Here is an 11,298-nt window from a genome sequence, read left to right on the forward strand (position 1 = left end):
GTTCCTAATCCAGTGCCCATGTTGTGAAGCCATCCGCCTTCTGAGAACACAGGGCCTCTGCAGGGTCTCCAGATGCTCCAGGCAGCTGCTAGTTGAGGAGCTCTCTTCACAACAGGAACCTCACAGAGTCACAGAATTGCAGGGGTTGGAAGGAACCTCTGGAAATCCCCCAGTCCAACACCGCTTAGAGCAGCTTCCCTACAGAATGTTACACAGGAAAGTGTTCAGGCAGGGTTTGAATATCCCTGGAGAAGGAGACTTTACAGCCTCTCTGGGCAACATGTTCCACTGCTCTGTCACTGTCATAGTATCGTTTTTCTTTACGAAATAAAATCATAAAGACCATCCATCAACCCGACCATGTTTTCAGCTAGTTTTTTTATTACATTTCTTATACTGTGTCTTTTCCTTCAATGTTTCTCAGTGTACGCCCTCAGAAGCATTCTGCACTTGTAATGCGCCACCTTACACCTGACCCTCACCCTTCAGATACCGATAACCATTGCTCAGATCCCCTGTCAGCCGCTCTGTTCAGCCTGCTGGATCCCCAGCTTTCCACCACCAGCTGGCGGCCTCACGAGCACAGCAGATTAGCAGCTGCTGGGCCCGGCGGGGCGCGGGCACCGAGTAGCCGTGCTCTCAACGCCGCCACATACGGGCACCGCGCTGCCCGAACGCTCCGCTGCACATCAGGCTCCGTAAAGGGAAACCTGAAGCCGCGCACACAGCCCGGAGGAACGCACTGCCAACACGAGAGAGTCAGCGCCGCCCGACACAGCCGGGGGCGCCACTTCCGGGAGCCGCCTCTATCGCATCCTTGAGCCGCCCTATAACTTCCGGGAGCGTCCGCATCCACTTCGGTGGGACAGCGCCACCTGTGCGCTGGCGGATCAATTTGCCGCCCGGTCAGGGCCGCGGCCTGGAGGCGTGAGTGGGCGCCCCGCGTGGGGCGGGGCGTGCAGGACCGTCAGCCCGTGATTGGCGTCAGGTGTGGGCGATGAGGCCGAGGCGCATTCTGATTGGTGCTCAGTCAACCGGAGCTGAGAACGCAGTGCGCGATTGCAGAGCGAAGTGCTGCGTGAGGACCGGCGGTTGGCGCCGTCGTTCCGTGCTTCCATGGTTCTGTGGTTCCGCAGTTCTGTAGCGCCATGGTTCCGTGGTTCCATGGTTCCTTGGTTCCATGGTTCCGTGGTTCCACAGTCAGGAGGCCGCTGTCACCAACAAGATCTCTGCTTTTTCACCCAGCTCTTAGGAGCTCCTCAGGGCTCAGCAGCCTGAGGTTGCGGTGCAGGCAGCACAGCCACGCGCTGCCGTATGGCTGGAGTGCTCGGGGCAGATGTCCACCGCTCCTTGGTGCTCGATTTTTGGTCCACTGCTGTAAAACAAGGTGGGGGGATCACCATCTGCTGTCCGGGCAGAACTATTCCTCCTCCTTGGAAATAGCCACTCCCATTCATTCCCATATCCCTTATTTTACATCATCTTTCTGCATTCACCGTTTTTTCTTTTGTTTTGAAGACAGGGATCTGTTCCTGCTGCTGCCTGCCTGGCATGCTTTCTATTTTCTGCACTGAACTGCTTTCCTTATCCTTCATACCCTGTTTGGAGGTGTCAGCATCTCTGTGTGCCTTTTCTTAGCACATGCCCCACACAGACATTGTCTTCATGCTGTGATTTTTGAGACCACCTTGAGTGCAGAGAAAAGTTTTTTCTCCCCTCGATGCAGATTGTGCTGGGTTACCACTGCCTTTCACACTGATTACACAACCTTGATACTGTGTAGGATGTCGACTGCCCTCTCGTGGGGCATTGCTTACACGTCTCATGGTCCTGGGCTGAATTTCCACCCCCAATGGAAACGCTCAAGAAGGGGAGGCCCATCTCCTGACTGGCTGCCGGCCATGGGACAGCTCTCCTTGATGCGACTGAGCCCTTTTTGAAGGTGAGATGCTCTCTGCTCAGCAGGAGGGACAAGCCCTGTGGAACTGCTCTGCCTGCAGCCCCCAGTTCTAATGCAAGCCATGCCCTGCCATGCCCTCGGGAAGAAGCGTTGCCTCCCTGCTTCATTGTTCCTCTGCATTCCCTGGCTCCCCATCTCCCTGCCCTGACACTCAGAGGCCAGAGGAGGGAGTGATGACAAGCATTTTTTCTCGGAAATATCTCCGTACTTTCACTTTCTAGGGATGTGACAAAGGAGGAAGTACTGTGGGCAGCTGCCAGTTCCTGGATGGCCGTCTGTGGCCCCGACACTGTTGTGTTCCCTCACACACAGACATCGCCGTGATTCAGATGGCTGAAAGAGTCAAAGCAAAGATGGCAGGGACCACACTCAGCTCCACGTTCTCCATCTATGTGAAGTCTTTGTTAGGAAATATTGTTTCTGTGCCAGTCTCTTTGGACGACACGGTGCTGGACCTAAAGACGAAGCTATTTGCACTGGATAGCTATTTCTACCCTTCTCAGGCACGACTGATTCATGATGGCTGGCAGTTGAATGACGAACTAACTCTCAGACATTACAACATCACCTCCAACAGCATTGTACACCACATTCTTAGGTGTAAGTACCAGGCCAGAGGTGAGGAGTGGCATGGGAGCAGGCTGGCCTCTGGCTGCCAAGGGAAAGGGGCAAGAGGACCATCAGGCATGGAGCCCTGTGCCTTGGGAGGGAAGAACTGGGAGGAGAGGGCAGAAAGGAAAATGGATGTGGGGCAATGCTTCACCTGATGTGACCGGGCTCCTGAGCTCTCCTCTGCTTTGTGTTGCTGTTGCAGTGCGAGGTGGTGGTTCAGCTCCCTTAAAGGGCAAGGAAGATGTCTCAGGTAAGATCACAGTCCTCACTGGCACTCTTGTGGAGGGAGGGGATCTGCATGGGTGGTGAGTTCATGCATGGAAGCTGTGGTAAATCTGGGAGCATGCGGTGGTGCACCAAGGGACTGTGCAGCCAATGGGATAGGGAAGACTGGGTGAAGGTAGGATGGCTGCAATTGGGTTGGAAAAGACCCATTTGATCAAGTCCAACCATCCACCTAACACTACCAGTCCACCTTTAAACGTTGTCCCTTGGTGCCACAGCCACACATCCTTTAAATACCTCCACGGACTGTGACTCCACCACCTCCCTGGGCAGCCTGTCCCAATGCCTGGCCACCCATTCTGGGAACAAATTCTTCCTGACATCCAGCCTGAACTTCCCCAGTGCCACCTCACATCCTATCACGTGTCACCCAAGGAAAGAGACCAACACTGTCCTCAGCGCATCCTCCTTTCAGGTGATTGCAGTGAGCTGTAGAGACAATGACCATCTTCTTGTTCCAGCCACAAGTGATCAAGAACCAGAGGTGCAACAACAGGGTGGTTTATCTGGAATTGCCTCAAGGATAGAAATGCAGAGTGGTTCAGCAGGTGTCTCTTCGATTATAGAAATGAAGACCAGTCTGTCAGGCATCACCTCAACAGGTGCAGAGGTAAGGTCTCGTGGGATGCCTGAGGCCTGGGACAGAGGGAGGAATGTGACAGGGCTGGCCCCCAGGTAGGGCTGGGCACCTTTAACCCACAGCCATCTCTGCAGGGACCTATGCTGCTGCTGGGCTGGTCTGTGGTGCATCCAGGAGGCCTCTCCTCATGCCTTCTTTGCCTCAGTCTTTAATAGTAAGACTTGTTACTCCCTGTGCACACAGCTCCTTGCACTGGTAGATAGAGATGGGGAACAGAATAGGCCCTACATAATCCACAATTAGATGGTTTTGGACCTGCTCTAAAAGCTGGATGCTTACAAGTCCATGTCGCTAGATGGATTGCACCCTGCAGTGCTCAAGCAGTTGGTGGATGTGGTTGCCAAGCCACTCTCCATCCTTTGATAGTCCTGGCTAACTGGAAATGTCCCGGCAAACTGGAGACTGGCAAATGTGACGTCCATTTTCAGAAAGGGCCAGAAAGATGATCCTGGTAGTTTCAGACCTATCAGTCTCACCTCGGTGCTGGGGAAGGTTATGGAACGGATAATCTTGGGAGCCATTATGGACCAGTTAAAGGTCAACCAGGGGATCAGGTCCAGTCAGCATGGGTTTACAAATGGTAGATCCAGTTTTACAAACCTGATTTCATTCTATGACAAGCTGACCCGCTTAGTGGATGAATGTAAGGCTGTCGATGTGGTCTACCTGGACTTCAGTAAAGCCTTTGACACTCTCCCCTACAGCATTCTCATGGAGAAGCTGGCTGCTCACAGTTTGGATGGGTGTACACTCTGGCTAGATGGCGGGGCCCAAAGAGTTGTGGTCAATGGACTTAAATCCAGTTGGTGGCCAGTCACAAGCAGTGTCCCCCAGGGCTTGGTACTGGTGCTGGTTCTATTTAACATCTTTATTAACGATCTTGATGAGGGGATTGAGTACACCCTCAGTAAGTTGGGAGGGAGTGCTGATCTGCCAGAGGGAGAAAGGCAGTACAGAGGGATCTGGATAGACTTGATTGATGGGCCAAGGTAAACTGTATGAGTTTCGATAGGGCCAAGTGTTGGGTCCTGCATTTTTGTCACAATAACCCCAGGCAACCCTACAGGCTTGGGGAGGAGTGGCTGGAAAGCTGCCTGACAGAAAGGGACCTTGGTGTACTGATGGACAGTTGGCTGAATATAAGTCAGCACTGTGCTCAGGTGGCCAATAAGGCCAGTGGCATCCTGGCTTGGATCAAGAATGATGTGGTGAGCAGGACTAGGGAAGTAATCCTGCCCCTGTACTCAAAATTGGTGAAGCCTCACTTCTAGTACTCACTTCTAGTGTTCAGTTTTGGGCACCTCAATACAAAAAGGACATTGAGCAGGTCCAAAAAAGGGCAGTAAGGCTTGTGAAGGGCTTTGAGAACATGTCCTACAAGGAGAGACTGAAGAAAATGGGGCTGTTCAGTCTCAGGAAGAGGAGGCTGAGGGGAGACTCTTCCAATATCTGAAAGGTGATTAAAGCAAGGGTTGGTCTCTTCTCACTGGTGACAAGTGACAGGATGAGGGGAAATGGCCTCATGTTGTACCAGGGGAAGTTTAGGTTGCATATCAGGAAAAACTTCTTTACAGAAAGTGTTGTTATGCGCTGGAATAGGCTCCTGAGGGAGGTGGTTGAGTCACCATTCCTGAATGAGTTTAAAAAACATTTGGATGTGGTGCTCAGGGACATAATTAAGCAGAGGGTTGTTAGAGTTAGGGTAGTACAGTTCGGTTGCAGTTGGACTTGATGATCTTTAAGATCTTTTCCAACCTCAGCAATTATATGATTCTATGATTCTATGCCCCTGGCAAGCAAGCACATCTAAGTGGAAAAATATGGCTTGGGAGTGCTCTTCCTGTGTTCCTCTTTTCCAGGGAATCCAGAAATGGCCACAGTCAGATGTCCCAGCAGAGGAGAGAAGCTGTCTCTGTGTGAGGCAGGTAAGGGTCCTTGCCTACAGCTCTGCTCTGCACTGGCCTTACTGGTCGTCACAGGGCACAGCAGGCAGACCTCAGCTCCCACCTGTACCTTCAGGACCTGTTGTTCTTTCTTTGCACTCCAGAAGAGTCCATTATCCTTGCTGCACTAACTCAGCATGCATTGATCTGTTTTACATTAGTGGAAAGGCTCTTTTCCACACACTTAAATCCCAAATTTCATCTAAACATTTCCCCTAAACCTTTCATCTGTCTGTGTTCACTGTTTTCTCTTTGCTGAAGCAAGTCGGCAGCCAATAATTTCTCTCCCAGGAAACATAAACTTTACTATGTAGAATTTCCATGCCCAAAATAAATCCCCAAAATCAGTGTGTGAAACTTCTAGAATGGGGCTGCAGGTATTGCGCTGCACGTTTAACTATTATCTTTCCTGCTGATGTATCAGGGACACATGCACTAAGTGGTATTTTCCCCATGCCAGCGTGCATAACTGTTCAGAAGACCTTCCTGTGCCAGCATGCATTGTGCTTCACTGCAGCGCTCAGCACGCCTCCTGCAAGCAGCATCCAATGCACAACACCCCATTCAGCTCCAAATCAGTCGCTCTTTTGTTGCAGGAATTTCAAGAAGTGAGGCCGGAGACAGATCCATACATTTTGGAGGAACAGAAGATATACAAGTAAGAGCTCCTAGGAGAAGTGGGAACACTTTCCAAAAGCCCTCATCACACATGGTGCGAGCCTGCCTTCTCTCCCACTTGCAGAGCTTGTCTCCCTGGACCAGGCATCTTCCAGTGCTCTGAGACGGGCCTTGCCTTCGAGGTGGAGTCAGCAGCCAGCATCGTGTACAGATATGCCTCCTGGAGCACGCATCTGAAAGAGGCTGACCAGAATGTGTGGGTACCTGCTGGGCCTCTTTTCAACATCGGGGCGCTGCCTGGAACCGTGCGAGCTGTGTATCTCCCCCACTTCATCTGCCTGTCAGGTATGGCAGCCATGGGACCTGCTCCAGTCACAGCCCCCTGCTGCTCAGGCGCCTGGGTTGTCCCAGGCTGCTTTCCCTCAGCCTCCAATCCCTGTCTGCCAGGGATACTTCCAGGACCTATACACACAACACACACATAACAGCAACTTACCAAAGCATCTTCTTAGGATCTCCATTAAGATTGATCCAAATTTTCTCCTCCCTTCAGAGGTAGCCTGTGCTTTCTAGTATTCTTCCACCTTGCTTTGCCATCCTCCATCCTTTTTTAACGTTATATTGAAACTTCACAGTGCTCCCTTTCCCACCACCTGCTCTGCACTCACACCACTGCATTCTCCTCCCCTCTTCTCACAGTGGCTGTGGAGACCCACAAGGTTCTGCCCCAGATCCGCAGCAGTCTCAAGCTGCTACCTCAAATTTGCAGTTTTCTGAGCCCAAAGGTGGGCAATCAAAGAACTGTAATACCAAGCCACGCACAGGAACCGTGTAAATCTCAGGGTATACATCACCCCTAAAGCAGAGCATGTCATTTTGTATTGGTTTGTGTCTCCTTTTTTCTAATAAATCCTCAAAGAGAAAGAGGTAACCTGGTAGGGTGCAAGGAAGACAAAGCAGAACCTTGTTGCCTTTGCTGTCTCTTTCAGATGTAGACATCAGTGGGTGCTCGATTGCCCATTTTGAATTCCAGAAGATGACCATACAGCAACCAACAGAAGTGATGGCCTTCTCCGCAGTCCTGGAGAATCCCAGCTTCTCTCTTCTTGGAGTGGTTTGGAGAAAGTTACGTTCAGCCATTTCTCTCCCTGTGCACTCCTTAGTGCTGATCTTCCAACAGCTCTCCGCTGCAAATACAACCCTGCATCTCTACCTGATCCCAGATGACAGCTCTGTGAAGAAGGTAAGGTGGAGGGAGCTTGACCAGTTCAGGGGATGGCATCTGGGGCGGCTGGAGTTTCAGGGAATGGATTTGTTAAGCAGAGAGCTCTCTCAGGAATCTCTGTGTTTTTGGCTGGGACAGCATATCCCAGCATGAGCAAAGACATGGCACAGGATGCTCTGCGACGTGGAGCAGAGCACATGTCAGACATGTGGCTGCTGCCATGCACAGTAATAGGTGGCTGCATAGCAGATGCTCTCCTGTTGCATGCAGCCCTTACCCTCTGATAGCACTGCCTTCAATGCACATTCAGGGCTTTGTTCTGACAGGTTGGTCTCTTCTCTTCTTGATTTTCCAAGGTCAGTGAGAGCTACCTCCAGCTCACAGCTGTTTTTTTCAACACTCAAAAGTGATCCTTGATGTTTACAGGCCATTGAAAGACAAGAGACAAGCTGGAACTCAAAGCTTATTCCCAAGCCTTCTCCATTCCGTCCCCTGTTTTTTGGCCACAGATACCAGGTGTGCAGTAACACTCAAGTGAAGATTACACCTGAAGTAAGTGGGACAGTTTCCTTTTTTAAATTATTTTGGTTTTGAGTGAAACAGAAAGTTCCACAGCTTCTCTGGGCCTCCAGTTCAGCATAGTAATCTTTAACCTACTATCTAATCAGAATTTCAGAGTTGTCTCAGCCTCTGTACATTACCTCATCTCATCACTGTACAGTTCCAAGAGGCTCTACCTTTTCTTAACACTATTGAAAACAATGATTAGTTCTTTTCTTTGCCCTTTCTTCTCCAGGAAAAAAAAAAAACCAAGTCCCTCTGCCACTGCTTGAACGTCATGTTCTCCAAATTGCAGTGGTGGTGCAACGCTCAGAGAACATAAAAATGGTGGTAAAATCTCTGCTCTTTAAGGCTTTCAGTATTCTGCTCGACCAAACCAACGCTGAGCCCATCTAGAGTTGGCAACACAGTCCTTCTGTGAAGGACAACAGATGAGACACTCCAGAGTTCCATGCCTCTCACACTTTTCTCTTTGTTTCTGTGTGGCCTGGAAGCATGAGATGATGTTTGTAAATTCACAGCTCCACAGGGTAAGACCCAACTTCCATCTTATCTCTACAGGCACACTTACCATTTTGCTACAAGAGTCCAGAGGACCAACAGCTCTTTGTTGAGATCTACATCAGGAAAATGGCAAAGGAAGTGGAATTCTTTATCACAGATGGACAGAATGACACCGAGGTCTGGAGGGCATCACTGAGATCAGGTAGGATCAGATCCATCTGTAAGGGGGATTGAGATGATGGCACACTGAGCTGCACTTCTTGTGACAGCAAAAAGAGAAGCTCAGATACTCTGAGTGCACGGTATGGAATTGTGCCTTGGGATTCCCTCTCTGTTAGGCTAATTCTGCACCCCTAAACAAACACCTGCAAATGTACACAACACTGCACCCTGCTTAGCTGAGCTCTTAACAGATGGGCAAGGAATACTGTAAGCAGGAATTAATGGCTAATGGGTCCATGGAACATCAGGCATCTCAGTAAGGCTTCTAGAAACGGTCTCCATTTCTGTGATGGTGTATTTCATAAGCTCCCTCCTTTCTCTTTCAGGTGATATTAGTCATTCTGGAAACAAATCCAAAAAGCTTTCAGGTCAGTACGGGTTTTCAGAGCTACAGTTATTGAGTCTGAATATTTATTTGGGGATTTCAATCTTCTGGCTTAAAGCAGATAACCAACCACCTTTTTCCCATACCTGTGACTCTTTCATGACAAAAAAAAATTGTAAAGCTTTTATTATTTCACTGCTGCCTGCATGCTCTCTAACCTGGCATAGTGTTGAGGACCCTCCAAACTGTTTTGCTTTCTCTGTGATCAGACTTACTTCTATAGAGAATGAGCTACAGCTAGTACAGTTCACAGCCCAGAAATATTTCATGGGACTTTCAAAATCTGGTGGAGTTGGAGCATCTCATACCTTATCACAGAGCCAGTGCTTCCCTCTTCCTTCAATACCGTAGGATCACTGGAAGGGACGGTCCCTGGGCTGTCACCAACCTGACCTCCCTCAGCTCGGGCCCTGTCCTTGCCTTGGCTCCAATGCTTCCACCGCTGATGAGGGAGCTTTCTTCTGGTGGCTCAGCCTCCTGGCCAGAGAGCAGCACTGCTGGTGCACTGGAGGGAATGGGAGCACGTGGCTGTGGGACAGAGCAAACGGCCCTTGCGTGTGTTGGCTAGGATGCAGAGTACCACAGCAGGAACCAACCTGCCTTGTCACGTGCAGCACAGTAACACACACTTTGGTATCTGCTAGGTGCAGCCTTCCTGAAGAAGCACAAGACAGAGCTTTGTTCCAGGATGGGGCAGCTCTCCTCCATTCTGCTAAATTTAAGTGTTGAAGACGTAATCAACAGTGAAGAAGAAGAGGAGGTACAAGCTCAAAATACAAAACAAAAGAAGAATCAATTTCTGCTGGACCTAGTTGAGAAAAAAGGGCTCAAGGCCCAAGAGATGCTCTTTCAGATCCTCCAGAAAAAAGACCGATTTCTTGTTGAAGACCTGCAGAAAGCTAAGACAGAGGACATTGACAGATTAAGGAAGTGACAGGAGAGTCAGGCAAAAGGAGGGATTTGTCTGTGCGTGAATCCTGACCTTTCCATGCAAAATCCATGATACAAAGCAATGTCTCAGCCTTCTGAGCAACCAACTGCCAGGCCTGCTTCCCTTACCTGATGTGCTCACTACAAGAGGACTGTCGATCACCACTGAGAAGCTGCTGAAAAGAGAAACCTTAGTTCCTAATCCAGTGCCCATGTTGTGAAGCCATCCGCCTTCTGAGAACACAGGGCCTCTGCAGGGTCTCCAGATGCTCCAGGCAGCTGCTAGTTGAGGAGCTCTCTTCACAACAGGAACCTCACAGAGTCACAGAATTGCAGGGGTTGGAAGGAACCTCTGGAAATCCCCCAGTCCAACACCGCTTAGAGCAGCTTCCCTACAGAATGTTACACAGGAAAGTGTTCAGGCAGGGTTTGAATATCCCTGGAGAAGGAGACTTTACAGCCTCTCTGGGCAACATGTTCCACTGCTCTGTCACTGTCATAGTATCGTTTTTCTTTACGAAATAAAATCATAAAGACCATCCATCAACCCGACCATGTTTTCAGCTAGTTTTTTTATTACATTTCTTATACTGTGTCTTTTCCTTCAATGTTTCTCAGTGTACGCCCTCAGAAGCATTCTGCACTTGTAATGCGCCACCTTACACCTGACCCTCACCCTTCAGATACCGATAACCATTGCTCAGATCCCCTGTCAGCCGCTCTGTTCAGCCTGCTGGATCCCCAGCTTTCCACCACCAGCTGGCGGCCTCACGAGCACAGCAGATTAGCAGCTGCTGGGCCCGGCGGGGCGCGGGCACCGAGTAGCCGTGCTCTCAACGCCGCCACATACGGGCACCGCGCTGCCCGAACGCTCCGCTGCACATCAGGCTCCGTAAAGGGAAACCTGAAGCCGCGCACACAGCCCGGAGGAACGCACTGCCAACACGAGAGAGTCAGCGCCGCCCGACACAGCCGGGGGCGCCACTTCCGGGAGCCGCCTCTATCGCATCCTTGAGCCGCCCTATAACTTCCGGGAGCGTCCGCATCCACTTCGGTGGGACAGCGCCACCTGTGCGCTGGCGGATCAATTTGCCGCCCGGTCAGGGCCGCGGCCTGGAGGCGTGAGTGGGCGCCCCGCGTGGGGCGGGGCGTGCAGGACCGTCAGCCCGTGATTGGCGTCAGGTGTGGGCGATGAGGCCGAGGCGCATTCTGATTGGTGCTCAGTCAACCGGAGCTGAGAACGCAGTGCGCGATTGCAGAGCGAAGTGCTGCGTGAGGACCGGCGGTTGGCGCCGTCGTTCCGTGCTTCCATGGTTCTGTGGTTCCGCAGTTCTGTAGCGCCATGGTTCCGTGGTTCCATGGTTCCTTGGTTCCATGGTTCCGTGGTTCCACAGTCAGGAGGCCGCTGTCACC

At 50.9% G+C, this 11,298-nt stretch overlaps 1 protein-coding gene and 1 long non-coding RNA gene across 3 annotated transcripts; one reads left to right on the top strand and one right to left on the bottom strand.

Annotated features, from left to right (window-relative positions):
• The first annotated feature begins 1,588 nt into the window (after window positions 1-1,588).
• Window positions 1,589-10,432, top strand: LOC122163060 (caspase recruitment domain-containing protein 8-like). Of its 2 annotated transcripts, XM_042823891.1 has the most exons (12): window positions 1,590-1,942; window positions 2,182-2,560; window positions 2,775-2,822; window positions 3,319-3,467; window positions 5,357-5,422; window positions 6,037-6,098; window positions 6,183-6,403; window positions 7,048-7,301; window positions 7,710-7,835; window positions 8,406-8,550; window positions 8,897-8,938; window positions 9,600-10,432. In XM_042823891.1, exons 2-12 carry the CDS (start codon window positions 2,290-2,292, stop codon window positions 9,887-9,889), a joined length of 1,674 nt encoding a protein of 557 aa, XP_042679825.1. In that variant the 5' UTR covers window positions 1,590-1,942; window positions 2,182-2,289; the 3' UTR covers window positions 9,890-10,432. The 2 variants fall into 2 exon arrangements, with proteins under 2 accessions (XP_042679824.1, XP_042679825.1); XM_042823890.1 differs by having other exon boundaries at window positions 1,589-1,942; window positions 8,897-9,692.
• LOC122163061 lies at window positions 8,096-10,375 on the bottom strand. Its single transcript, XR_006169781.1, has 3 exons — window positions 9,264-10,375; window positions 8,416-8,566; window positions 8,096-8,331 (listed from the first exon to the last, which is right to left on the bottom strand). It is a non-coding gene; the product is annotated as an uncharacterized LOC122163061 (long non-coding RNA).
• Window positions 10,433-11,298: the final 866 nt, after the last annotated feature.

The sequence above is a fragment of the Centrocercus urophasianus genome, unplaced genomic scaffold, assembly GCF_019232065.1.
Source record: "Centrocercus urophasianus isolate 14NV4802_14NV808 unplaced genomic scaffold, USGS_Curo_1.0 seq_224, whole genome shotgun sequence".
In the NCBI taxonomy this organism is placed as follows: Eukaryota; Metazoa; Chordata; class Aves; order Galliformes; family Phasianidae; genus Centrocercus; species Centrocercus urophasianus.